The sequence below is a fragment of the Pectinophora gossypiella genome, chromosome 18 (genome assembly GCF_024362695.1).
Source record: "Pectinophora gossypiella chromosome 18, ilPecGoss1.1, whole genome shotgun sequence".
NCBI classification, from domain to species: domain Eukaryota; kingdom Metazoa; phylum Arthropoda; class Insecta; order Lepidoptera; family Gelechiidae; genus Pectinophora; species Pectinophora gossypiella.
The window spans coordinates 7,121,172-7,148,451 of NC_065421.1; the positions used below are offsets into that span (position 1 = coordinate 7,121,172).

General features: G+C 37.5%; 5 protein-coding genes across 6 annotated transcripts; 3 read left to right on the plus strand and 2 right to left on the minus strand.

The window, feature by feature from the left end:
- Positions 1-1,481: 1,481 nt before the first annotated feature.
- LOC126374800 (aldo-keto reductase family 1 member A1-like) lies at positions 1,482-10,368 on the plus strand. Its single transcript, XM_050021522.1, has 6 exons — positions 1,482-1,681; positions 4,460-4,640; positions 5,083-5,270; positions 9,068-9,306; positions 9,641-9,791; positions 9,998-10,368. Exons 1-6 carry the CDS (start codon positions 1,610-1,612, stop codon positions 10,139-10,141), a joined length of 975 nt encoding a protein of 324 aa, XP_049877479.1. The 5' UTR covers positions 1,482-1,609; the 3' UTR covers positions 10,142-10,368.
- Positions 10,369-10,543: 175 nt separating this feature from the next.
- Positions 10,544-13,959, minus strand: LOC126374793 (HSPB1-associated protein 1). Its single transcript, XM_050021511.1, has 6 exons — positions 13,241-13,959; positions 12,977-13,113; positions 12,733-12,857; positions 12,251-12,375; positions 11,927-12,037; positions 10,544-11,091 (listed from the first exon to the last, which is right to left on the minus strand). The coding sequence occupies exons 1-6, from the start codon at positions 13,565-13,567 to the stop codon at positions 10,690-10,692; spliced, it is 1,227 nt and encodes a 408-aa protein (XP_049877468.1). The 5' UTR covers positions 13,568-13,959; the 3' UTR covers positions 10,544-10,689.
- An 897-nt stretch (positions 13,960-14,856) lies between these two features.
- LOC126374818 (H/ACA ribonucleoprotein complex subunit 3) lies at positions 14,857-15,640 on the plus strand. The gene is made up of 3 exons (XM_050021543.1): positions 14,857-15,052; positions 15,169-15,211; positions 15,384-15,640. Exons 1-3 carry the CDS (start codon positions 14,999-15,001, stop codon positions 15,479-15,481), a joined length of 195 nt encoding a protein of 64 aa, XP_049877500.1. The 5' UTR covers positions 14,857-14,998; the 3' UTR covers positions 15,482-15,640.
- A 1,171-nt stretch (positions 15,641-16,811) lies between these two features.
- LOC126374805 (single-strand selective monofunctional uracil DNA glycosylase) lies at positions 16,812-18,775 on the plus strand. The gene is made up of 5 exons (XM_050021527.1): positions 16,812-17,179; positions 17,324-17,443; positions 17,581-17,724; positions 17,876-18,031; positions 18,551-18,775. The coding sequence occupies exons 1-5, from the start codon at positions 16,886-16,888 to the stop codon at positions 18,656-18,658; spliced, it is 822 nt and encodes a 273-aa protein (XP_049877484.1). The 5' UTR covers positions 16,812-16,885; the 3' UTR covers positions 18,659-18,775.
- Positions 18,179-26,896, minus strand: LOC126374795 (glucoside xylosyltransferase 1-like). Of its 2 annotated transcripts, XM_050021515.1 has the most exons (7): positions 26,154-26,896; positions 25,556-25,865; positions 24,985-25,177; positions 24,645-24,760; positions 24,057-24,239; positions 23,621-23,833; positions 18,179-18,360 (listed from the first exon to the last, which is right to left on the minus strand). In XM_050021515.1, exons 1-6 carry the CDS (start codon positions 26,294-26,296, stop codon positions 23,654-23,656), a joined length of 1,125 nt encoding a protein of 374 aa, XP_049877472.1. In that variant the 5' UTR covers positions 26,297-26,896; the 3' UTR covers positions 18,179-18,360; positions 23,621-23,653. The 2 variants fall into 2 exon arrangements, with proteins under 2 accessions (XP_049877472.1, XP_049877470.1); XM_050021513.1 differs by lacking the exon at positions 18,179-18,360 and having other exon boundaries at positions 21,965-23,833; positions 26,154-26,561.
- Between the last annotated feature and the right edge of the window lie 384 nt (positions 26,897-27,280).

Here is a 27,280-nt window from a genome sequence, read left to right on the forward strand (position 1 = left end):
CGCGGGGCTTAGGTTCGTCACTCAGTATACGCTCTATGCTGAAATCAGAATTGCACTTAGACCCCGACTGGACCGGAGATACGTCCATGATCTTGCCGAATGACCAACGATATTATCCCGTCTACCCTTAGGAGATACTTGCACAATAGAGGGAGGGACTTACACAAGCCCCGCCTCATATTGCACCCCTAAATGTACAGCGGTAGAGATGGTATCAGCGCCCATGATCAATGGGACGCTCGCACCAATGAACCCGCAAGTGTTGTGACGTCGCCCCATTCACAAAATGTATTGTAAAACGATACTGTTTGCACACAAAAGGATGTTATTACTTTAAGGGTATGTGGGAAAATTAATTTGTAACTTATATGCTATTACTAATATGGAACTTGATACTCTTTTGAGTAGCAAATTAAAATTGCATTTGGGTACGCGGCACGTACTTCCCTTGTCAGATTGTTAATGTTTGGGAAATATTCGTTAATGATTTCATTGTTGATATCTTCTTGGAAAGCTTAATTAGTTTGTGTTGCAGTTACTTCTTTTTATTTTAGGTTCCGCACCTACAATGTAGAGCTCTCGAATGACCCTTTTCAGTCGGTGATGCTGACGATATCGGCGAATTTGTCTGACATTATTAAAAACAAATCGCCTACCTACATATTTTTCCAGAATACTTGACAGACGCGCGACTTTTAATAGTAAGCGTAATTAATAAAAAAATATATATATTCTTATCATATCCATATTTATAAATTCATTATAAAGATGAGCAAATAGTGTATAAACATTGGTAAGCTACGCATATTATACAACAACAGAACTCGAGTTATCTAATTCTAAACATTTGTAACGTAACCGAGGGTCGTTAACCGTTTATCATAGCAATCTGGGTGAATTGCTGAAGTGTCGCAGTATTTTATTGTGGAACATTCAGTAGCTTCAAGTGGAGGGATTGCGGGATAATACGCAATACGTACAAATACTGCTTTCTTTATCTGTATCTACTTCTGAAGATGTAACCGCTATTAGTAATTGTTTGGAACGATACCATCTTTGGTAGATGGCAGATGCTTTGTGTTTTTTGTTCCTGTAATAAGTATATTCCTGTTACTTTTGTTAATTGTATGTTCATAGAATCACAGGAGGTATTAGAGCCAGCGATTCAAGTCTTGCAACTTGCAGTCAAAAATAGGTATAATGACTGTGGTGTAGTCAAAACAAACCCCATCACCCACGTAGAAATAAGTAAATACGTTGACAAAACATAGTAAGAATACCTACGTAAGTTACCTGCACTTATTTATCATTACCGGGTATATATATAGAGTAACCAAAACAACATTTTCACATAATACCCACGTAAATTCAATTTAGGAAGCTGCGTGGTTCCCGTTACTTTTTGCGGTAACCGGTACCTTAGGTACCTATAGGTACGACCACGTCAAGGCTACGCACTGCAATACTGGGTCGCACGCAGCCGCTCTCCACAGCTGCATTGTGCTGTGGCTCGTCGGCCCGACTACAACTTGATCGCACCTTTATAACAATTGAATATAGAATATAAAATTTAATTGCTTAAAATATCCAGCTTCTTTAAAAGTTTATAATGCCTATCAAACAGTACTTTGAATTGGACAACGGAGATCGTATGCCGATGGTCGGTTTCGGGACTTGGCAGGTAAGTTAAATTTAAACTTATATTTTTCTGTTAGTATATCCATCTTAGGACTTCGTATCAACAGTGGCTGCAAGTTGTCTTTGATTACTTGTGGCTCTGCCCACCCCATTTGGGATTACGGGCGTGAGTTTATGTATGTATGTATGTTTTCTGTTAGTAAATACCTAAGTATGTTTATGTTTTCCGTTATCGTTAATCGCTTTATTATTATTTAATGGCTATTGTAGTCACGGTTTATGTAATGGACGTGTATAATATGTTTTATGTAAGGCATTTATACTCTGGGTCAGACAACCCACAGTGGAACATGGTGGAGTATTCTTCGTACCCCTCCGGTTGATTGAAGAGTGGCCCGTGCCCAGCAGGACGTACGATAATACAGGCTGTATTGTAAAAATTATAAACAATGCAAATACTTAATGGCACAGAACATCAGAAGCAATGTTAAGAACTATGTTTCAATATTCATTTACATTCGCATGCAGTGTCTAAATTCTAAAAATACGAGTTGCCAAAAGATACGATAACGGTACGGAAGAATGAAAGGTAGGAATACCTAGGTATTTATTTGGCAAGCCACCGAATTCTCTTCATCCACCGCACAAAAGGCGTATAGCGTGAACATAGGTACGTCTTACAGTATTAGGGATTCTTATTTTTGAAAGGTGAATGCTCTCGTGAGAAATAAGTATGTTAGTTCTCACGCCAGTTACAATACAAGTTAACTAAGTGTAATTAATGTAATTAATTGACTGTAAATTATAACTGAAGTCAGTCAAAAGTGCGCATTAAAAATAAATTATATCCATAACTTCGAAAAACTTGTAAGTTTTCAACGCTTGCTGGCAGATTTGAAATTTTTTTTAATGATCTAAATATTTCAATTTGATCAGGTGAAAAGGCACGAGAAAAATTATGTTAGAGATCAATTTGCTTATATTCAGTGAATGATTAAACAAACATAAAATTAGTCCTGGGCTGATACAGTCTGATTAGATTCTTGCGTTCCTGCTAGTGTCACAATATTGTCTTCTTCTTTATAGGAAGAAGCTTTTTTGTTACAGTCATTCTTACGACATTTTATACGTTTCCGTCGTCTTATCCGTCGGAAATAATTGCGAAAGGCCTGCCACTTAGACTTTTGAAGTAAAGTGGCGGAGTCCGCTATGACGCAAGGCTTCTCACAGATCACCGAGTATGTGTTGGAGCTGCAGGAGCAGTCGCTGCAGTAGGAGCCGTTATCGCTGTCGTAGTCGCCGCTGGATTGCGACAATTTGCGCGACGTGGACGCGTGACACGAGCTGCCGTCGCGGGACCACTTGTCGCTAAACATATACCCTGTATTACTCTCATAAGCTCGAGCGAGGTTCTTGAACGCTGTCTCAAAATCCAACGACCAGCGTCGAGGCAAAAGCTGGCCGCACTCGGTACACCGCTCGGGCTCAGCTCGTATGGTTTGGCCACACTGCGGGCATAGTTCCGGTGGAGGCGGTATGATCTGACCGCATTCGGTGCAAGTGTTGGGTGGGGGTGTCACGACCCGACCGCACTCGGCGCATTTCTCTGGTTCCGGAGTAATATCATGACCGCACTCGGAGCAAACATCTGGATGATGGCGAGGATCCGCACGTACTTCAGAGTGTGGGGGACGAAAGGGTGGAATCTCATGGATTTCTACAGTATGTTTCTCAATTGCTTCTGAACTCGGTTCTGTAATGCCGACCTTCGGTAATGCTGCCGAGTCATGATTAGATAACACATGTTGTGGTTTTACTAGTGGATATTGTTGTTTGATAAGTGGGAATTCTTGTTTAGACTGACTATTTTGTTTAGATAGAGCGTCTTGTTTAGGTAGCGCGTCTTGTTTAGGTGGGGCGTCTTGTTTAGGCAGGGCGTCTTGTTTAGACGGATCAGCTTGCGATTGGGCCTGGTTTTCTGGTTTGTTGACAGCTGGTGTCTCTTGCGGTAACACTGGAATACTTTGAGTAACCATTAGGTTGTCTTGATGTATTACTGCATTCTCATTACTAGTGTAACCTTCTGGTGATCTGTCTTGCTTTTTGTTTATGGGGCTAGGCGGCTGCTCTGGTGGGTCTACTTCTGGACATGGTCGAGGCTCAGAAGTCATTTTTCATGATGACCATATGAGTAATGTGGCCGCGATGGTTCGAACACATATAATTTGTACGAATCGAACCCATTTTTTAGCTTGTGAGTTGAAAGAATGATTTATATTCCATTTTGAATATTTTTTGGCACCAATCAAATTATTGATTAGGCATGTCAAAATATGCGGGCGAAAAGTTGTAAAAAAGAATATGCCTTATGCCTAGAATTTATTTGTCTAGAAAAGAGGTGTAAAAGAAACAAGCAAGAGTGTTGCTTCTTGTTTCTAAGCCTTTATTGTTGATATAACGTCCTAGATAGATAATGATGAACCGTAGGCCGACAGATTACCACCGTGTAGACTTATTTTAGAGAAGACACGTGCTTCGGAACGTACGTTAAGCCGTTGGTCCCGGTTACTACCTACTTACTGATATAAGTACGTAATCGTTACATGAGCCATATCGTGGGCCTATGGCGGCTTAATAAATAAACCTGACACCAAGGTTGCTGAGATTTGTCATCCAGCTCAAACGATAGAAGTCACCGTATGCGTATCGTAGAAAGTGGAAATCCATAATCTCTGCTTACTCCGGTGGGAAGTAAGCATGGATTTGTGTGTGTGTCGATAATATTAAGCTTAGGTAGCTCAAAGTCTAGTATGTTTTGAAGGCATCAGACTCGGTACTGGAGAAAGCGGTGGAGTCTGCGCTAGCGGCGGGGTACCGGCACTTCGACACGGCCCGCGCGTATGAGAACGAGGCGGCGTTGGGCCGCGCATTGCGCCGCTGGATTGGAGACGACTCTCACCGCAGGAAGGAGCTCTTCGTCGTCACGAAGCTTCCACCTGGAGGTATGTAGTTATGTTTATTTTTTTTTTTTGGATTGTAGCTTTACACAAAATCCCATCCATTACTCGCCATATATTCCCTCTTGGTATACCTACTATAGGTCATTGAGAATCGGTCATTGTGGCGAGTCTGGGGGGAGGTCTGTGGACGATTTCCGGCTGATGATGGTGATGCTATAGGCAGGTATAAGCAACGCTGCAGGCCGCTGTTGCATTTAGCATTATGTCCTAATTAACTTAAATTAAATTACGTTGAATAAATTAAACTGTATTGCGTCAATTTACCAACATATATACCTACACAATACGTTCTATTAATGACGAGTGTCAACACTTATCTACTACACAACATACACCAGACTTGAGACATTGTTGGAGTAATTTTTCCTGCGTAAAGTAAACGAGCAAAGAAACTTACAATAATGTTTGCCTTTTATAACGACAGGCAACCGACCAGAATTGGTGCAAGAGTACTTTGACGCATCGCTGAAAGACCTGGGGCTGGACTATGTGGACATGTACCTAATCCACACGCCGTTCGCGTTCGAGCATGTGCCCGGAGACCTGCACCCCAAGAACCCTGACGGCAGTATGAGAGTCGACAACTCCACCGACTTACTGGCGCTTTGGAAGGTAAACTTGCATGAGTTATGATGAGTTCCCCGGTTTCAGTTCACTCCTTCATATTTTTGTAAATAAGGGACTTTCCAGGGTACGTTCACCAAAAACAATATAGATGGCGGCGTCGTGCTGCTTTAACGTGATATTTACCTATTTTCTCAATACTTGGGTACATAATTATTGTAAAATACAAAGTAATGGCAGAAGCATATGTAAAAATAATTGTTGCTTGATATTTGGATCACATTTAACAGCCTCCGTGGTCTAGTGGTTAGAGCGTTAGGCTCACGATCTGGAGGTCCCAGTTCGATTCTCGATGGGGACATTGTCAAAATCACTTTGTGAGACTGTCCTTTGTTTGGTAAGGACTTTTCAGGCTTGAATCACCTGATTGTCCGAAAAAGTAAGATGATGCCGTGCTTCGGAGGGCACGTTAAGCCGTTGGTCCCGGCTATTAGCCATAAAAACACCTCCACCAACCCGCATTGGAGCAGCGTGGTGGAGTATGCTCCATACCCCCTCCGGTTGATTGAGGGGAGGCCTGTGCCCAGCAGTGGGACGTATATAGGCTGTTTATGTTAACCTACTTATATTGCTTCTCTTTAGTTTGATTAGAATAATAACGAGTGGAAGGTGTATGTGCCTGGGTGTAATAAAAAGGTCCATCATTTATATCCAAAAACAAAGATAAAAGATGCATTATTATTATTATGTCTGTTATCCATGAAATTATAAGGTTAAACGAAGGAAAATCTGTTCAGCGCCGTCTATATTGTTTTTAAGGAACGTAGCCTGGAAAGTCCTTCATTCAGCAGAATCCGACAGTTAAAAATAAGAAAATATTATGTATGCGAAAATCTCGTTCTTGCCGTGTGCCGTCCTACCCACGCGAGCAAGCGAGACAGACAGTACTCGCGCGCTCCTTTACTCCGTAAAGGCTTAAATAAACCAAGCTCGTGTTGGTGCGGGGCGTTCCTTTGTATCTAAGTATTACTGTTGATTCAAAGAAAGTCTCAGAAAAACACGCGAGTAATATTTAATAAAACCGCCTTTATATTACACTAACAGGTTTACATTTTAAAACAAAATGGTTATGACAGCGCCAACATGACATCGACTTTATAACATTCCCTGTCCCGTTGTGGGGTGTCAAATTCATTAAGTAGTGTCAAACTATTAAAAATGTTTTTTTTTGTAACAAAATATTCAAGTTTTCATAGTAATATAAAATATTAAGCAAGACTTTGGGAAAATGGGTATAGTTTACTTCGACAATTTTAACGACTATCCTAAAACTGATAAAGAACTAATACAACAGAATTTCAAAGAACTTGAAGTGAACTCATTTTATCGCAGCGATGAAGTTTACAAGGACTGTAGCTTTCCAAAAAATGTCCCGAAAGTTACAGTAAACAAAATTAAACCAAGCAAAGTATTCAAGTCTATGGAACGTAAGAAATCGCCTCGAAAAATTTCTTCTAAGACGAAGCCATTGAAGTTTGCTAAAATTAAATACTCTCTTGCCTGGTCTAAAGTTTACAGATCTCCTATAGTGAAGGAAGCACCTCAGGATGTTTTCGATTTACAAGAAGCATATCTCAGTAAGAGACAAGAAAACTTTGAGCCAACAGATTTTAGTGCTCTCTTAACGGAACCAGAGCATTTAGAGAGCGTCTTAGAGCTACCGATTGTGGCCGAAGATAAAAGGCAAACTATTAGCACATCAGTGACCGCTTTTCCAAGATCTTTGCCGAAGAAAAGCTTGTTTTGGAAGAAATGGCAATTGGTTAAGTTTATATGTCCGTGCTGCACGGGCGGAGGCGACTCGGTGGGCGCGCCCTGCGGCAGCGCCGAACTAGGCCCCGCGGGCGCGGCCGCTGCCTCCTACGACACCATCGACCTAACTGCCGCCTCCACACTCATATTCCCACCGCTGGACCTCGACGCGTCGCTTATGAGTATTCTAAACTTACATAAAAACTTGAAGCCTAATAAAAAATCTCCCAAGTTTTACGCCAAAGTATTGCAAGCTATGGTAAGAAATACATTAAAAAATACTAAATCGATAATTAATTTTCTTGTCAAACCTAAACCTTTTTAGAATTGAGAATACCTTCTTCCTTGTACCTTTGACATTGACAAGACAGAAGAAAAATACTTGTCATATCCGTCAGCAAAACGAACCGCAAATGTAATAGTAGTTTTCACCAATATATACGTCCACGATATGTCGTTATTATCCACGTTTACTCAAGGAGTAGGAGGATGAGAAACGTACATCATGTCTTCCGTACATGATTACTTTGCTCTATTAGATCAAAGAGTTAAATATTAATAGGTATGAATGACGTTTCGCTACAAACACATGAATACAATTATAATAAAAAAGTCCACTAAGATTTCACCAGTGCTGCCTACATTAGCCGGTCCAAAGGTAAGATTGCAAAAAAATAGTAAAGCAATCAAAACATGTGAACCCCGGCAGAGAGGCGCTCGCAAAGGAACAGCATCAGCCAACAAAAACAAAGTGATTAGCAAGGAAAGTCGTCCATCCCTCAAGTGTCTGTTTTCATGTAAAAATGAAGAGTTCGGAAGCCACGCTGGATTAAACCTAACTAAGGAAAGAGATTTTAATTCCGTAGAGGACACTTGCAGCCAATTAAAGTTCGCACCTCCTAATCCGATACGTAAATTAAAGTTGAAGAAAAAGAGAATTCATTCAACTTACACATTCTCATGGTTCAAATCAAAGAAACATTCCAAAGCAAAGCCGGCAGCGGAAAGTGCCGGTGCTGGCGCCGGCGGCGTGGTGAAACATGCAAACCACGGTGTGCTCTGTGATGTCAAGACAAAACCGGTCTCTACTTTGACCAACGAAACTAAGACGCGTAACTTTGCAAGTCAGTTCAACGCCCAGTCCAGCCTGGAAATATTTAACCACGTACTAACAGAACGAAGTATTCTTACGCCTAATAATATTATCAACAACAGTGCTCTTAGTTTAAAATGTCGTCAAAAACAGAATGTATTCAAAGTTATGATGCACACATTTTCTAGAAAAAGGCATAAAAATAGCATACCGGGCAACGTAAAGAATGACGACGTAGTCGTGGTCAGTGTACCCGATAAACGCGTCAGTGCAAGCAGGCCGAGTTCTCTGAGAAGTATGCTGAAGTCTCCAACGAACGCTTCCCTCACCATCAACGATGCGCCTTTGGAATCAATCACGGCCGTAGACCGCATAACGAAACCACCAAACAGGTTGTGCGGACGAGGAGAAATTTTCATGTATCGTCGCTGTCTGCTAAATTAATGTGTAAGCTTATTTTTGTCAATTGTTGTAGGTGACCTACTACAAATCATCATCATCATCAGCCCCCTACAAATAGGCAGACCTACTACAAATAGGATGTTTTATATATTAAACTGGTCATTAAACAAACTGTTTAACTGTGTCAAAGGACACTTCGTTTGATGTTCGAGCTTGACGCCTGAAAATAGCACGAAAGCAAACATCGGCAAAACCGAATGCGATTCTTGAGCCTCATTCTACAACTTTTAATTCCTTAGGTAACATTCCTCGAAAACGAATAAATGACTGAAAACTACAAGATCAAGTAGTGTGACAGTTGACCTATATACCATAGGCCTAAGGGTTGAGATACGAGTCGAATGTATTATAACATGTTCCAAAGTGGCGATACGTTATTAGAACTTAATAAATGTTCTCTGATGATCCTAAATCTAGATAATATAAATGTTTTAGATGTTTAATGAGCAGGTTACAGCGGTAACGTTATTTGTTCCAGGCAGTGCTGAAGCTAAAGGAGACAGGCCGCGTGCGTCACGTGGGGGTATCGAACATGAACGTCGAGCAGGTGTCGCGCTTGAGCGCGGTGTCCGTGCCAGCCGCACTGCAGGTGGAAGTACATGCGCTATGCCAGCAGCCGGCGCTGGTGGCGGCGATGGCGGCGCGTGGTATTCCCGTCGTGGCCTACTCGCCGCTGGGATCCAAGGCCCTCGCTGACATGCTCGCCGAAAAGACCGGGTGAGACTAGAAGCGATCTGACGGCATCGAGCAGCCGCGTGTGGTAGCGATTATGACGGCGCGGCGACTATGAAACTAACGGTCCGACTGACTGAGCGTAGGTTTCATATTCACTGACAACTAATAGGTACGCGACCTAATAGCTCTATCTAAAACTAGCTTGCGTGCTATGACAATAGTAGGTATTTCCTGGTATTTCTGTGTCAAGCTATATTTTTAACGGGGCACAAATATTTTGAGATGAATATCTGATTTAGCATTGTATATACGACATACTTCGTATATGTTATTTGTAGTGTATGCGTTTTATCTAAAACACGTGTGTCGCGTCCAGGCGCGAGTACCCCGACCTGCTGCAGTTACCGCCGGTGACTCGCGCGGCGGCGGCGCATGCGCGCTCGCCCGCGCAAGTGTTGCTCCGGCACACGCTGCAGCGCGGGGTCGCCGTCATCCCCAAGAGCACCGACCCCGGACGAATCAAACAGGTACTATTTCACTGTAACGACTATATTGCCTTTGAGCAATAGGCTAAAAGACAACCTAGCCTAGAGATACTTTTTATCAAATGTCAAAACGAGAAAGTTCTACGGACTTTGTATGGAAATAGGGTAGGTACTTGTGTTAACTTCTGTTGCTGTCTGTTCGTACAATGGAAGACTGTTGTTAAATAATTTGTGTTTGTATTTTACAGAATATATCGGTTTGGGACTTTGAGCTGAGTGAGAGCGAGATGTCAGAACTATCCGCGCTGGACCGCGGCGAGCAGGGCCGCATCTGCGACTTCAGCTTCTTCATCAACGTCGACAAACACCCCGAGTTCCCGTTCAAGAAGTAAAAACACTTGCACCTACTCAAGAGAATAGTCGGTTCACTACACGCTAAAACAACCGTATCAGTCTGAAATGACTATAAATATAAGCGTGCAAACAAAATGTAAGTGAAAAATCTTGAGACTGAAAACAAAAATTGTTATAAAATTGTGAAACTGATAAATTAAGAAATATAGCCGCAAATCAAATATAATGTGATATTAATTATCAAATAAAAAACATATTTGTAATAGTCTATTCTTTTATTTTAAATATTCACATATTGAGACAAAATTTTAGGGCACCAATTTACTCTTGCGCAACTTGAGGTGCCATAGATAAAATTTGTTTATATAATCTCATTTCAATAAGAATAGGAACATCAACTACGGGAGTGATGCCGGGACAAAATATCAGAAAATCTGCAGTTTTCTACTGATAAATGAATATTACTATAAGTTTAAAATCTATAAATCACATTTTATATACATTATTGCAGTCACTTTTAACTTATCACCAGACTTGCGTTGTGCTTACATAATCTAACCTAAATCACAAACCATATGGAAAAAGCTTAACTCAATCGAGCAAATAGATTCTGCTTCACCAGCTCTATGACGTTGCTCTGACTGAACGAGTCTATGACGGCCTTAGTGAGACACATGCTAGATGTAGCACCGTCCGTTTCTTCATCATCAGGCGCTTCCTCTGAATTCGCATACACTCTGATATTACCTTTCAATATATTAATCAGATCTTCACTGGTTATATTCTGAGCCATTTCTAAATGGTTCAGTTCATTTTCAAGTAAACTTTTCAAGTCGAATTCCTGCGTAACGGTGGTGCCGGCACAGTCGTCTTCGCAAGTTTTCTGTCGTTTCGCACGACGCGTCTTGCGTCGATTGTCTAAATATGTGTTCGCAACTGTCTCTAGTTGCAAGAATAATACTGCCAATGGCGTGTCTGATAAGTCATCCTGAAATATAATGAATATCTATATATATATATATATATATATATATATATATATATATATGGAAGGTATGGAGCCTGTTTAGTGGCGCTTCCTGACTGAATCCAACATCTTGTACGATCTGTCATTGGATTGATGGATCAAACTCGCCATTAGTGAGACATGATAGTGTTTTGTCATAATATCATAGCCCTGAATGGAGAACGCCTGACTTATTTATTTATTTATTTATTATGGACAACTTACAAGCTACACTCTGCACATGCAAAGTTACAGTAGTGTCGAATTAAACCACTGAATTGAAACTCGTAAAGTTTCAATAAAATTCAAGTTTGTATTGATATCACGTGATTTCCAGTATTTGTTGTACTCGGTTGTTGGCAAACGGCTCGCCGCCTATTACATACAACTTAAACATAACGAGTAGGTGTACCTACATACAAAACACCGCTGCCTACACCTGATGCCTTGTTATGTTTCATTTATACATTACTTAAATCGGTAGAGAATTTCTGAGAACTTCTTTTGCACAAGGTAAACCTTGTTTTAATAGTTGCCTCATATCTATTATTAATTTTGCGTGTATCGTCTATCGCATCATATAATGAAATCATTCTGCGAAGCAACCCAATGAGTCGCATTCATTTAGCAAAAATAAGGATGACATAATTTATATCGTACGTCGTCGTTAGCTCATCTGTGAGAACAACGCAAAGGCATTAAATGCGGTTCCTTTGCTCTCGGCCCGTGACAAATCTAGAATATTAAAATAACTATTGCAACTTATTAACACTAACACAGATATTATTAGTTAACTGCTTTATGAAAATGCACTCACCTCTGTAGGGTTAACAATGAGTTTTGCCGTTTCTTGGGGCAAATCCTTGCAGATTTGGGCAACAAATATTTTGATAAGGGCCTCCGAAATTTGCGTTGAAGTGTCCTTTTCCTGGAAAAAGTACGTCTAGTTCTATAGTACAGAGTATGATGTAAAAAAAAACATATTGTCAATTAATCTCCTTTTTTTGAAGCTGATGAAGCAGTGTGTTACCTAAATCTTCTGTTTTATGTGCAATAAAGACCAAAATAACCCCAATGTTTCTTAACAGCATTACAAGTATATATAAATTAATATAGATGTGATAATGTAAGCTGAACTCACGTGTGGTAGCCAAATATTCATGGTAATGTTGAGAGGATCTACATTTTGCACATAATGCCACCAACCTTGGGGCACAAAGAGCGCATCACCCGCATTAAGTTCCACTAATCTACCTCCTACTAAACCTGCAAAAATTTAAACAATAAACTTTTTGAAGATAAGGCCAAAACTGTTTGAAGATAAGGTCACTTGAAGAAGATTACAATTATTGATTAAAGTTACCTTTTGGTGCTTGCTACTGAACTTAAGTCTCTATTTAAGAGAATATAAAAATTGTTAATGTGTCAAAATTCAGAATAAGAGACTCTCAGTTTTAAGAGACTGAAGTTCCTATCATAAAATAATTCAGAACATTTTTCACATATTAGTATTTATTTTTGCAATGCACCTTGGCCTTCACCAATGTTTAATGAGAAATGTTTAATTAAAGATGCAAAAATATAACTTAAAAACAAATAATTTTTCTACAATTGAGGACTAACCACTGAAAGGTTCCAGATTGAGAGGGCAGTAGAAGTTGAGTTCACTGTAGACACTGGACTCCTCATATGGAACTCTTGTGGGTTTCAGCCCACCGGTCTCTGGAGGAAACAGAATCCATCTTTTTCTGAAATTTTTTTACATGCTTATGAACAACAGTTTAAAGAGTAGTCAGAGGGACAAATTTAGAAGTTATATTTTATTCAAAATATTAACTCATTTTGAATTTTCAGATTCAATACTTACTTGCCATGCAACTGAGCAACTATATTGACACCATATGTATCCTTATGTGCGGGGGTATGGGCCCCGCTGCTCCCCACCCACAGGGTGCTGTCTGCTATACCCTTGTCTGCACAACCAAACTGTTTCCATGATACATTCTAAAAAAAATCATTAAAACAATAAATAAATGCAATATTAATACAAGACTGAATTAAGTGGACCTGTATTTTGAATAACTTTTTACACCTAACTAATAAAATTCATCAAAATTAAATACATTTTTACCTTAGACAAATCACTATCTCCATTAAACCATTGATGCATATATTTATAATCAAAATACATCCACTCTTCACTACTCTGCAAGTTATCTACAAAACTTTTGAAAGTCATTTTCTTCTTTGTAGATCTTCTCTCCCAACAGGGCTCATCGGACATAAAATTCTTTTTCATACATCGGAAAGGAATTTCTTTATCTCCAAATACGGAACACCATTTTTCCTTATCCCATTGGCATAGAGGCCAGTCTTTTATAAAACTTCTAAATACTAGTGGAACGCCGGCTTTAGCAATTAAATTACGAACTAAGTCTTCATTTAGAATAGTAGACATTTCATATATTAAAAAATGTATTGAAGTAAATTGAAAATTATGCTTGGACAAACTTTAGTATATAATATATACGGACCACAACCACAAGAAGTCAACTCTTTAAATTCTAGTAAGTAAATAAAGCTATTGTAAAATTATTTTATTACTGCATCATAATTGCAATACAACTTGCTACTGCTGCCAACTCGCTACAACCGCGTACGACTCACTGACTAAATCGCAATACAATTACTATATCCCTGGCACAAACTCAACGTAAACAATTTAAATAAAATGCATTATGTAAACGGTCAAACCAACTAACCCAGTCCAACTACTCCAACTGTCTGTGCAAAGTGTGCAAGCACAAGCAAATAAATAATATAGGTACAACGAAATATACGAATAACAAGAAATAATATTGACGTACGTCAATGTCACAGCGCACATTTTTTTTTTTTTTTTTTGGTTTGGTTTTCCCCGAAGGGTAAGGCAAAGGGAACTATGCCCATACAGCCATGTCTGACGTATTTTTTTTCTTGATGATTAATGAAATGGTGAAAGGTGATGAATGATGATGATGAAACCTAAGCCCCCACCCTCGGAGTAGACTCCTACTCCGAACCCCAAACGAATTAACTCAAAAGTCCGCATAAACTTTTGAGCTATGAAGCGGCTTCCTAGCACGAAGCGAAAATAGGCAGATACACTTTGTTCATTGAATACTCCAATATAATAACACTCGCGAATGTCTTCCGACTAACTTAATGCGATCATCAACCACAAAACACCACTTCGTATTAATTATTTAGATTATTCAATGAAGAAAGCAACCGTCCCGTTCCCGTTTCCCGCTAAAAAGCCGTCACAGCGCACAGCACGCACAATCACTTTTTTTTTCTTCTTGACTCACCTACTTTTGAGCCGAAAAGACTGGATAATCGAAAATGTCCAAGCTTATTAGCTTAATCAGTTCTAAATCAAATTAAAAAAAATCTTATGACTTATGGGTTGCCAGTATACAGGATTTTCCCCTTAACGAGGGACATTCCAGGCTACGTTCACTAAAAACAATATAGATCGTTAAGCAAGTCCCTCATTACATTTTTCCAAAAAATATGTTTTGATAAAAATTATACTCTGCCAAACTCGGGATGAGTCGCCATAAATAATAAAACATGCAATGTCTCCGTAGTTAATGAGGGGCGAAGGCAAAGTTGTACAGCGCCATGTATATTATTTAATTTTGGAAAACGTGGCCTCGAATGTCACTCATTACAAGACGTGGGTAAGGGTAAATATTTTTGGAAGCTGGCAATGATAGGTGTCACTGTCACACACAATTGTTTTGCTCGAATTTCGAGGTTAGGTTATTAATTATCACTATTTCACTGCGTGGTCTTGTTTATTCTATACAATTAAATTATTTTCGCTATAATCAAAAATACTATAATGTATTTGAGATATTACCTAAATGAAAATGGCGACAGGCAGTATACGTTGGCGGTAAGAATTAAAACTTTCGCGTGTTTCTTTAGCGAATGTAACCTATTTCAATTTCAGTCTTTTGTATATTTACAGTTCTTTTGTAGCTACAATAATATTTATTAATCATTTTTCAGACTGTTGACCCGTTCGGAAAGCCAACTTTATCAGCCCATCCAGGTATTAGTTATATTCTGTTTGCACAATAACGTATTTGCGCACCTTATCGTCAATTATAAATAATCAATTAATACCTATTGTTCCAAATGTTGTCCATAAAACATAATTGTAGCATATTCATATTACTTGCAATAATTAATTGAATTATAATATCTAAATTTTATGTTTCCAGCCCGTTTCTCTCCAGAAGACAAGTACTCCAGACAAAGGATTATAATTAAGAAGAGATTTGGGCTTCTTCTAACTCAGCAACCTGAGCAAGTTCAGTAATTTAGACACTACTTTTAAGTTAATCTATTTCTTTCAAATGTATGCAGAGTTAAAGAAAACCTAATGATAATGGACATGCTCTGTTCCAAAAGTTTGAAATTATTGTATAAAAACATCCCAGATTTTACTGTTAAGTGAATAAAATAATTTGACAAAGTAGGTAGCCTTTCATTTTCTTTTTCATAAAAATTACGCTTGCATATAATTATATTTCCAACACTCAACTCCAGAAACAACAAGAATTAGATAAACTTAATGGAAAGGTAGTGGAAGAAAAAACTTTCCCCATAGCATTGTTTTTTATTTGCATATTTAAATGTCACGCTCCGGCAATATTATAAAACGATGCTAGAATGTGCTAGATGCTGCCCACTCTTCAGTGAATATTTTTCCATGAATAGGAGGTACCTTTTTTTATGGCTTCGCTAGGCATTAGGCAAAAATACGTACCACCCAAGGACCAATACACAATTACATACCGCGTGTATTGTTTTAATTATCGATAGTTTGGCAACACTAATGAACATGCATGCAACGAAACGATTTGTTCGTTGTGTAGGTGTATAAAATCGATTTATAGTTGAGCAAGTAAGTTCGAGCGAGACAGCCAGTCCTGACGCTCCCCGTTCATCCTTAAGTTTTCGCCATTTAAGACCCAGGGGAGGCCAGTTCGGCTCCCGATTCGAATTGTTGCGGAGCGGAGTTAGTAATTATGTAATATTATTCTATGGTTAAACAATCGATAGTATCACAAGTGGCAATTCTATCGATCGATACTATATAATGATTATTATGTTATGTTATCGATAGTGGACTATCGTTGCGCAACACTAGTAGTTGTCAAAGTGCGTGCCGTGCATGGAATGAAAAGTCAATGCTTTTCGGCGGGAAACGGGAACGGGACAGTTGCTTTCTTCATTGAGTAATCTAAATAATTAATACGAAGTGGTGTTTTGTGGTTAATGATCGCATTAAGTTAGTCGGAAGACATTCGCGAGTGTTATTATATTGGAGTATTCAATAAACAAAGTGTATCTGCCTATTTTCGCTTCGTGCCGGGAAGCCGCTTCATAACTCAAAAGTTTATGCGGACTTTTGAGTTAATTCGTTTGGGGTTCGGAGTAGGAGTCTACTCCGAGGGTGGGGGCTTAGGTTTCATCATCATCACCTTTCATCATTTCATTAATCATCAAGAAAAAAAATACGTCAGACATGGCTGTATGGGGGCATAGTTCCCTTTGCCTTACCCTTCGGGGAAAACCAAAACAAAAAAAAATGAAAAGTCAAATTGTTTGTTTATCTTATGCAAATGTTTGTTATTATTGTAGGTACCTACTTTATAATATTTCGCGGTTTTTACAGATAATGTACTAAATGTACCATTCTATTAAAAGTGCATAAACAATGGATTCTGAAGTTGTTTCATCGTTTTTCTGCAAGGAAGCAAGCTGCAATGCAGCTAATGAAACATGTCTTACAGGATCACAAAGCATTTGTGATGATTTTCTTCACATCATTGACGAGTTAAATGTATTATTGGGACAATTTCAATTCCCATCTACAGTGGAATGCATATATAACCCGACTATCTACGCCAGACACACATTTGAAATGTACGTGCGAAAGTATTGTAATACAAAAAAGCCGATCATGTACTTCGGCATGAATCCAGGCCCCTGGGGTATGTCCCAAACTGGTGTAAGTTGCGGCAATATATTATCTTAATAAATAGATATTAAGCAGAATATCGGGAAGGCCCGTGCCCCAGCAGTTGGGATGTTAATGGGCTGATGATGATGAAGTAGAATATCTTATTTGTTTCGTCATTCATACATTTTCCAGGTGCCATTTGGAGAAGTAAATTCTGTGAGAGATTGGTTGGGCATACAAGGTCCTGTTGGGAAGCCGCCCAAGGAAATATCTGCCAGACCAGTTAAAGGATTTGACTGTACTAGAACAGAAGTAAGAATATATTTACATAATTTTTTCAAGTAATGCCTACATAAGGTAATCTAAGTTACACTCTTTCTACCTATCAACTTACCTTGGGGATCAAACTGTTAAGTATTTTTATAACTTTTAATTGTTTCGTTTTCCAGGTTAGTGGCAAAAGGTTTTGGGGACTGTTCAAAGATATTTGTGTAGTGCCGGATAAGTTTTTTGAAACAAGTTTTGTCTATAATTACATTCCACAACAATGGATGAAAAACAATGGCTGTAATGTTACTCCTGGTGATTTGAAGGTTTAAAAACTTATGTATTTTTTTATATTAGTTAAAGATCTTAAATATAGGTATAGTGCTGTCCTTCACTTGTAAAAAAATAAGAAATTATGTTCTAGAATCTGCACCACTAAATACAGAAATAAATCAAAGGTATCAATGTTTATTACAGACTCAACAAATGGAAAATCTTTTCAACATTTGTGACCGAGTATTGATCAAAGTTCTTGAACTATATGAGGTGAAAACAATTGTTGCTATTGGGAAATTTTGTGAAACCCGAGCTCAAAAAGCCATAAAGAAGTATATGTCTGGAAGCCCAGTACAGGTTTGCTAATCTTTCACAAGTATAATTTGTACAATATATTTTTTCAATCTAATTACACAAGATTATGGAAAAATACTGTACTCACAGATTTCTAAATCTGAACTTGTATTTTAACATTTATTATTATTGCTTATTTTGTGAAATAAGTTATTTATTACTATTATATTTCACAAAATTTTGTAAACCATAATTCATTATAGTTAAGCTGCTTCCTTTGATGAGAGCATCTTTCTGTAATGTAACATTTATCATTCGATTTTGAGCATTACATTACAATACTGATTAACTGCTGTAGGTGGCTTTCCTCCCTCATGATGTAATGGTTGAATCTGTAACATTACAGGTGAATGCTTACAGTGAGAGAAAACACCTTTATATGGTGACAATATTCTCTTTATTTCCAAAGTAATTTTATTCTGAAATTAATAAATAAATTAAATAGAAAAAAATATGATGAAATAGTAATCAAGTATGCAGTATGAGACTCCCTATAGGTATTCATTTGTGTTCTGATTTCAGATACTTTACATGCCTCATCCAAGTCCCAGAGCAGTAAACAACAATAATTGGGATCAAAAAGCTATTGCATGCTTAAAAAACCAAAACCTGCTGCAGTTTTACCAATAGTGTGCTACTTAAATTAGAGTTAAACTTACTATATTGATTATAGACTTAAGCTGTCTTAAACACCATAATTATTCTGTGATATTGATTAAGTAAGAGTTAAGGTAGAAATAAAGTATTAATCAGTTATATAAGTTTTATTTCCGAAATATTTTTATTCAGTAACCAGTCCATTGCCAAAGACAAAGTGGTTTATTCCAATTCAGTAGATTAAATACTAGACAGTAAATAAAATTACGAATAATTAAAACATTTCAAATTAAAAACACAGACAGTAAATTATATTATTAATAATGTAAAGTATCAAAAGGTACAAAATCCACCCTAAATTTCCCACAAGGCGAATTCCGTGCTTCAGTGAAATATTTGTCTCGACTGCGGTCGCGACGGGTTGCGCCAGCGACTAGCGTAGGCTAGGCAAGCGCGCGGGCGGGCGGTTTTTAGTAGTATATTTATTATACATATTCGCTTTAGTAGATCCCTTCAATGGCAAAAGTGATGTGTCAACATCGCTGTAAAGGGTTATTTATATACGTGGTCTATATTAGCACCAATTAGACCCCCATCATTTTTGTTATACTACAAAGTTTATAACAAGTAAAAATAAGACGTGTTATAAACGAGATCTATTTCCGAATTTACCAAGGAATAAAACTAGAACATGTAATATTAATAATAAAAAGATTATATTTATAGCAAAACATAAATATATCAATCAATATTAGGTACAGCTATAATACATTGAGGCAGATTAGTGTTATAAAAGTAATTATTGTATACAGCGGACTATGAGTAAAGACATGTGAACGTCCAAAGTGGCTTAGTCCAGCTGCCAGGTCGACTCCCAAATTCCAACCGAATATAAGGCACCTCATTGCTCTGCGAGCGGTAAAACGATAAACAATTTTTGCTTACACAAACTCTCACTCTTCAGTGAAGCAATCAACCAGAAGTCAGCTTGCAGCTTTTGATACGAACTCTTAAGATGGATATGATGAAACGTATGGTTGATAGGTAATCAGCACTTCGCACATATACAGGGCACAGAGATACACTGAGTGATGATTCTGAGTCAATATCAAGTGAAATTTGTATTATGACCCAACATGTTGTTCAAACGGACCACCCTTCGGTTTGTTTGTTTGTGCCCGGGAAGATAATTAAGCAGCTGATCTTATGATCATAGAAGCTCCCAAGCGATTACGTCCTCGCTCAAATATACCTGTCACCATACGGTCCAATATTAGGGCGTTTTCGCACTATATCTTGTTCGAGTCCGTGAAATGACGGATCAGAAGTGGTTGTAGAACTATTTGTACGAACTGTGTGTACGAATCACATCCGATATCCGTCATACGATATCTCTATCCATCATTCACAGACTCGGATCGGATGAAGTGAGCAAACGCCGGTAGTATCTCTTTGTCTTTTGGTTACTTACAGCTCTGCCCACCCCATTACGGATGAGTTGTTTTAGTCTAATTGACGTAATAGCTTCGGATTATTGTTTTATTTATGTTGGGTGCCCTTTTGTTCACATGAAATTGTTAATACTATTATTGGGGTTCATGACATAGCCCATTTTTTTTCGTACCCCTATTCACAAACAGTCACTCATACATACTAATGTCGTCGTTACTGCCAATGTGTATATTCATGATTTCTTCATGCAGCAAACATCAATTTACAATTTTTCTGCTCGTATGTTTTTAAGTTCCTATAATTTATAACATATTGCGCGCTGACGAACAAAGTTTTTCTAGCCATAACACCCTGTAAATAACATTACGTAACACTTACGCAAGACTCTACTCGTCATTCTTCATCACTTTTCCGTACTCCTCCATGACGAAAAATTTGTCATTCATAGAATACATTTTCCCTTACACTACTAACTTATATGTATATCTAAACTAAAAGCTTATAAAATCGATACAAATGTATAAACTTAATTCAAATTATTACAAAAATATGAGTCTGTACAATCGAGATTCGGTTATACGATACATGTTCATTACTGGTAAATAATATCAAAAAAAATATTAATATCAAAAAAAATATTAATATCTAAATATATAAATAATTATTTTAAAATTGAAATACCTTCGTATTACAGCCATATTTCGTCTCATGGTAATAGTTAAAACTTACTTCAGGCATAGGTAATAAATACATCAGTGGATTGGATAATACTATCAGTTACAAGCTTAGGTTACAAGTCTTTGTTTTGCGTTGTATGTTTTTACTCAGACTCTGAGATCAACACTAAAGTAGAAATCAAGTTGCTGTAACTCCTTGTTCTTTTTACATAAATACTTGTTTTTTTTTCTATTACTCAATCGTTTGCTTGTAATGCCACTTTAACTAAACGCGTATAAACACAAACTACCAATAATCATTTATGTCACCTATATGACCTGTATCTGTATCATTGTGGCATAGAAAAAGGAATAATACTACGTAATGTGGAATGGCAATAGAGTCATTGAGTAAACCTCCTGTGGTGTCCCTTTATAATAAACGTTTCTTTCTTTCTTTCTTTAAACCATCCATAGGTCAGTTAGTGTTACCACATGTTAACTTAATGTTAAGATCACTCATTATAGGCCTTTACATGTTGATCATATGATTTATACAGTATTTCTGTGGCAACGTCTTGTATGGCGGAAAAATCCAATACGGGAGCGGCAATAGCGTCCGCACGACTGGCAATTCAGCTGAGGGTCGTAAGATGGTGTGGATAGTGAAGCGACCCTCTCATTTCATTCATTTTTTTTTTCTTTGCGCAAAGCGTGACATGCTTGCATTTAACATCTGCCCCAATAAATGGGAAGACCTGGCTAGTGACCATAACCAGTGGAGGTAGTCTGGTATTAATGTAAACACATACTACACACACGAATAAGTTACAAGTAAACAATACGCTACATAACAGCCTAGTCAAATGAGATACTTTTTACGAAATGTCAAAATGAAAGTTTTCCATGGAGTTTATACGGAAATACTGTCCTGTGACGTCATCTATACAAGCCATACTCATCAATTTTCGAAAATAAGTGGGAAAGTAACATGAAATTGATTGTGTGTGAATGTGATCATCTTAGACTGGCTTATATTTCTAGATTAATATTTTATAATTTATCTTTGACCCAGTCAAATACCCTTTTGCTTGATTAACAGAAAAGAAAAATCAAGTATTTATTTAAAGACAACAAGGAATCTAAAAATGCGCGTAGGTAGCTGCTTTCGCTCTTGTAAATTATCATAAGTCCTATTCTTAATTCTTAGCATTTGATCCGACGTAGTAATATACACTTCTCATCAAAAAAATCGAAACACTTCCGTTTTCATTGTTTCTGTCCGAATTTAACACAAAAAAGAATTCATACGATGAAAAAAAATACATAAATGTATAGCTGGCAGTTTGGCCATTACAGTAATAAGCGAAAATTCTAAATTCAAAATTAGAATTTCATTTGTTTATCTTATAAACGAAATGAATCACTGTTTTGAGACAAATGTGTGTTTAGGGTTGGAGTACATTTAGCGTTTAAAAACTAAAAATTGGCGCCTATCCTTAAACTTTTTGTTTTTTATTTCAATACTGTGACTTTGGGACGTCTGAAAAAAGGTTTTTTTTCTAAAACGTATGGATACTTCGCCCACAGAAGCCGCCCAAGTTGTGGCATTGCTGGATTCTGGCCTTAGTCAGCGTGTTGTGGCTGCAAGACTGCATCTTAGCCTGTCATCTGTTCATAGAGTCTATAAACGTTATCGGGAGACTGGTTTGTTCACGCGCCGTTCAGGATCTGGCAGGAATCGGGTCACTTCTGAGCGAGATGATCGATTTATTGTAACAACTTCTTTAAGAAATCGACGCCTTAACGCTTTTCAACTGCAGCAGCGGCTTCGTGTTGTACGAAGGGTGGCTGTAAGTGACTCTACAATTAGAAGAAGGTTGAAGGATCGTGGACTGGTACCGCATAAGCCAGCAAATGGGCCGAAATTAACTGCAGACCATCGAAGAGCGCGCCTTAACTTTGCACGTGAGCACCTAAATTGGTCATACCTACAGTGGAGCAAAGTTCTCTTTTCTGATGAGTGTAAAATTATGCTGTATGGTAACGACGGAAGGAACAAGGTCTACAGAAGAGACGGATAACGCTATGCACAATGCTGCATTGAAGAAAAGGTCAGCTATGGTGGCGGTTCGTGGACGGTTTGGGGAGGAATCAGCGCCGACGGTAAGACAGAGCTTGCTTTCGTGTCTGGGCCACGTCTGCCTGCACTAAACTGTCATCGGTACGTCGAAGAGTGTCTCGAGCCTCATGTGATGCCCTATGCACATTTTATTGGCAACGGCTTCATATTCATGCACGACAATGCTAGGGCTCACACCGCGGGCGTCGTACGAGATTATCTTAACGAAGTCGATATCTCTATTATGGAATGGCCAGCAAGAAGCCCGGACATGAATCCCATTGAACATCTGTGGGATGAATTAAAGAGACGAATTCGAGCAAGAGATCCTGCCCCAGAAACACTTAGCCAGCTGCAAGATGCAATCCAAGAGGAATGGGACAATATACCACAGCATGTGATCGTGACTCTCATCCGATCGATGAAGAACCGTATGGAAGCAGTAATTAGAGCTCGGGGAGGGAATACAAGTTATTAAATAAACGTTTTTTAGCTTTTTTTTTCATTTACGTGTGTTGTTTTATCCATTTCCTTTATACTCCATACGGAATAAAAATGACTCATTTAACAAAATACGAAACCTATGAAAAATTCATTTAAATTTAGAACATTAACATTAAGATTTGATAAGCTCATATTACTCACTATTAAACGACATTTAACATTTATTCCTAAATGTACACATTTTTCTGATAATCCTGACAAAACGTAAACTTGCAAGGTGTTTCGATTTTTTTGATGAGAAGTGTATAATTAAATACTTACATTGTTATAAAGTTCTTGACCCAATAGTGACAGCTACCTGACTGTCGTTTCGTACATGTGGCTTAGAGTATCAACAGGTACTTTTAAAAAGGCGTCCTTAAGATTCCCACAGTTGGATTGCGGTGCTTCAGTGAAATATTTATCTAGGTTGGATAGGAACGCCTCGGCGGGGTCCGTGCCGATTTCATATTCCTCCACGGCGCGGTAAATCGCCTAGAAAAAAAAATAGGTTGACTTTGAAGAACTTCATTGCTTTTTTAATTATTAAATAAACTTTATGTAGTCTTCATATTATTTTTAAATTTTAATTTGATTTGTTTTCTTTGCTGTCTAGCTCGAGTCGACCGCGTTTTAACATAAACATGATGGCATTAGCGACACCTACTGGCATAAAAATACAAGGAAAAATGCGGTACAAACTCTCAAAATTATTTACCTCAAAAGCTGGTTGCTTGTCGTTATGGAAAGTCTTCCGATTGCCATGCAGCAGGAAGATCCCGTCGTGTGTGGCGTCGGCACATGCGTCTCCGTACATGCATTGGTCAGAGCGATAGTTGTACCGACAGGACAGCTCCAACACCGCCCGCTCGTGATGGTGGAATATTATGTTGATTATGTCCTACAATTAGATGGTTACACATTTCATTCATACTCACGCGTACGTAGGGCGTATGGCGAAAGAAGTGTGGGTGTGTGGGGTGTGGGTTCATGTGATTTCGGTGAAACGTCAACCCGAATTATAACGAGGGCTTTGACCAATAGCCTTATTCGCTATCAACGTGGATAGCTGTCGTAACGTTATTTTTAGGTTGTATTTTAAGAGTTATTGGTCGAAACACTACATATAAATAAAGCCGCGGTTGCCACGCAGGGCCTGGTTCTGGATTGTTATACTGATGAGTTGTGGCTCTACCCGCCCATTTGGGATTATGAGATAGATTTTGTGTATACGTACATGTAAAATATAAGTATGAAAAATACAGGACATTTTCTTAATGGTTTACAGAAATGTTTAGGTAATTACCTGGTCTCCCCAAGGAATGTTTAGTTTCCATTTAAGCATGATAGGAGTAATATACTCAGTCCAACCAAACCCTCGCATGCGTGTTAAATTCATCAACATAACGCCGGAATTTAGACCTGGAAAGTCAAAATTATACATACTTCATAAATTTAAATGTGTGTCTTTGTTATTTATGATATATTATTCATATCAAGGTAATCAAATATACATCATTGCACAATGAATATGTGCTTAGGCCAGAAATCAATCTAAAATTGGACATAACTAATAAATAAGAAATTAATATATTTTTCATTTGATTATACCTACCTAGGTAATCATAAATAAACACAATATTCACCTAGTTTCCCATAAAAAGGATGCTTCGCAAAGCGCGGGTACCATGACAAGTTAGGGTTATTATCCTCTAAAGCTAAAGCAGAAATTTGTGAACTGTTGAACTTGAAGAAGTAGCTCCACAACTCATCAGCTGGACCTAGGAATAGAGTGTCCGTGTCTACATATATCAGGGAATCTATGTGGGTCATCAGTTCCTGTAATATACATCAACAGATATTAGCAATAAGGTCTTAGGTAACTAATTAATTTGTTTGTTTATCAAGTAATGAAGTCCCAACAAGATTTAGGAAGTAACAAGAATACCTAAATAGGCAAAGTACAACATAAAACAATATGAATGTTGTCATAAGCTTATGTAATAACATGATTTATTCTTTTAGCATTTACCATGACTCAGTAGTAAAACCTAAGATTAATAAGGTGCCTGCTGGTAAAAGTCTGAAATCAACTATTTTAAGAATGATTCTGGTTTTTTGATTTTACCTGAAAATCTTAAGAATTACTATAGTTCTATCTTTTACAGTAACATACATATACCTACATTATGGTACATTTTATTTTTTTACACTTACAGGAATGAACAATCTCTGTGCTGCACATTTTCTAAACAGATTCATCCAATCCTCTTTATGTGCTTCAGGAAAATTGATTTTGTGTAGTTCAAAGTCCAGTTGGTTACTTGTCAACCTTCTCCATTGTGTCAACACATCTTTAAACTTAGACATCAAATCATCCTCCGTGAATATTACAAGATGAACTGGAGTCTTCGTAAAGATGAGCATAGATTTAACAACATTAAGAGACTCATTAAATCTAGAGTCACACACAACAAATGATAATACTATCCTGTCAACAGTTCTAGTAATAGCACTTGGTGTTGTCCTGAAAATTAAATGAATATAGTTATAAATAATATAACAATGTAATAGATAATGGATGGATAAATCTACATCACAGTGATCAATATAAGCAAAATTATTAGTACAAGCAATGCATTTTTTCAAAAGATGTTCACTGCTTCTATCTGTATTAGAATATTTTGTATTAGAACATATCCAATAACCTCAAATTAACTAGCTGTAAGTTTTAAGGCTGACTTTTATAGAAAATTATATCCATAAAATGTAATAAAATAAAGTGTCCATTTACAACAATGGTAATGTTACTTACTTTCTCAAGCCTGAAATAGCAGGTTTTCTTTCAACATAGTCAGTTTGATTTATTCTGGGGTTATTTATTATACTAAAGTAAACTATAACAGCTAAAGTAATACATATAAAGGACACAAGTTTACATAGAGGAATTCTCCTCATTTTATATTATATTTATGGGTGATTTATATGTAGAGTATTTTATGATAATAAATAACACTACTAAGTAATTAAAACAGTTGACAAACTTTCAGTAGGTAGAGTCAAAGTCACAGACCAAGTCAAAGAGATGGTCAAATCAAAGTAGAGTTTAGTAGAGTAAATGAAAAGTACTAGTGTTGTCAATCGATAGTTAAGAAAAACTGAAAAATCTGAACAATATCGATAGTAGTCAACAGCAAAATTATCCTTAATTTCCATACTTAATGCGGCAATACAATACTAAAAAAACTCATTTACAACATTGGATAAATTGGGATAAATATGGTATAAATGCTGTAACATAGTGTTGTTAGTTGCATTCATATACTTTTGTATATAATATTATATAATCGAAGTTGACTCTATTGATATCAGTAATATGGTCAGGAAACGATATTAGCGAATGAATTACTAGTAGTGGTAGAATAATAGCTAAGTCAGCTTTTATGAGTAGTACTATCGATATGTAAAACGCAGGATACTCATACATCACTGTCTTGTGCAAACTCAATATAGCTTGTTCCAGCTTGTTCCTATGCTGTCAACTTGGCTGTCAATTAGTGTTGCCGAAAAATCGATAGTTTTCCTATCGATAGTAAACAGCCAAAATGATCTACCCAACCGATAGGCCTATCGATAGTATCGATACTATTGATAAGCAACGATAGTATCGATAGTTAAAAGATGAAAAACTATCGATAGTATCGATAGTTGAAAAACAAAAAACTATCAATACTATCGATAGTATCGCTCTTCGATATTGCGCAAGCTATCGATAGTATCGATACTATCGATAGTTTTGTACGATCGATAGTGACCTTAATTTCGATAGTATTGAATGTAGCATTGTGTGGAACAGTTTACACCATTTAAAGCTCGTATTTAATACACTTCTCATCAAAAAAATCGAAACACCTTGCAAGTTTACGTTTTGTCAGGATTATC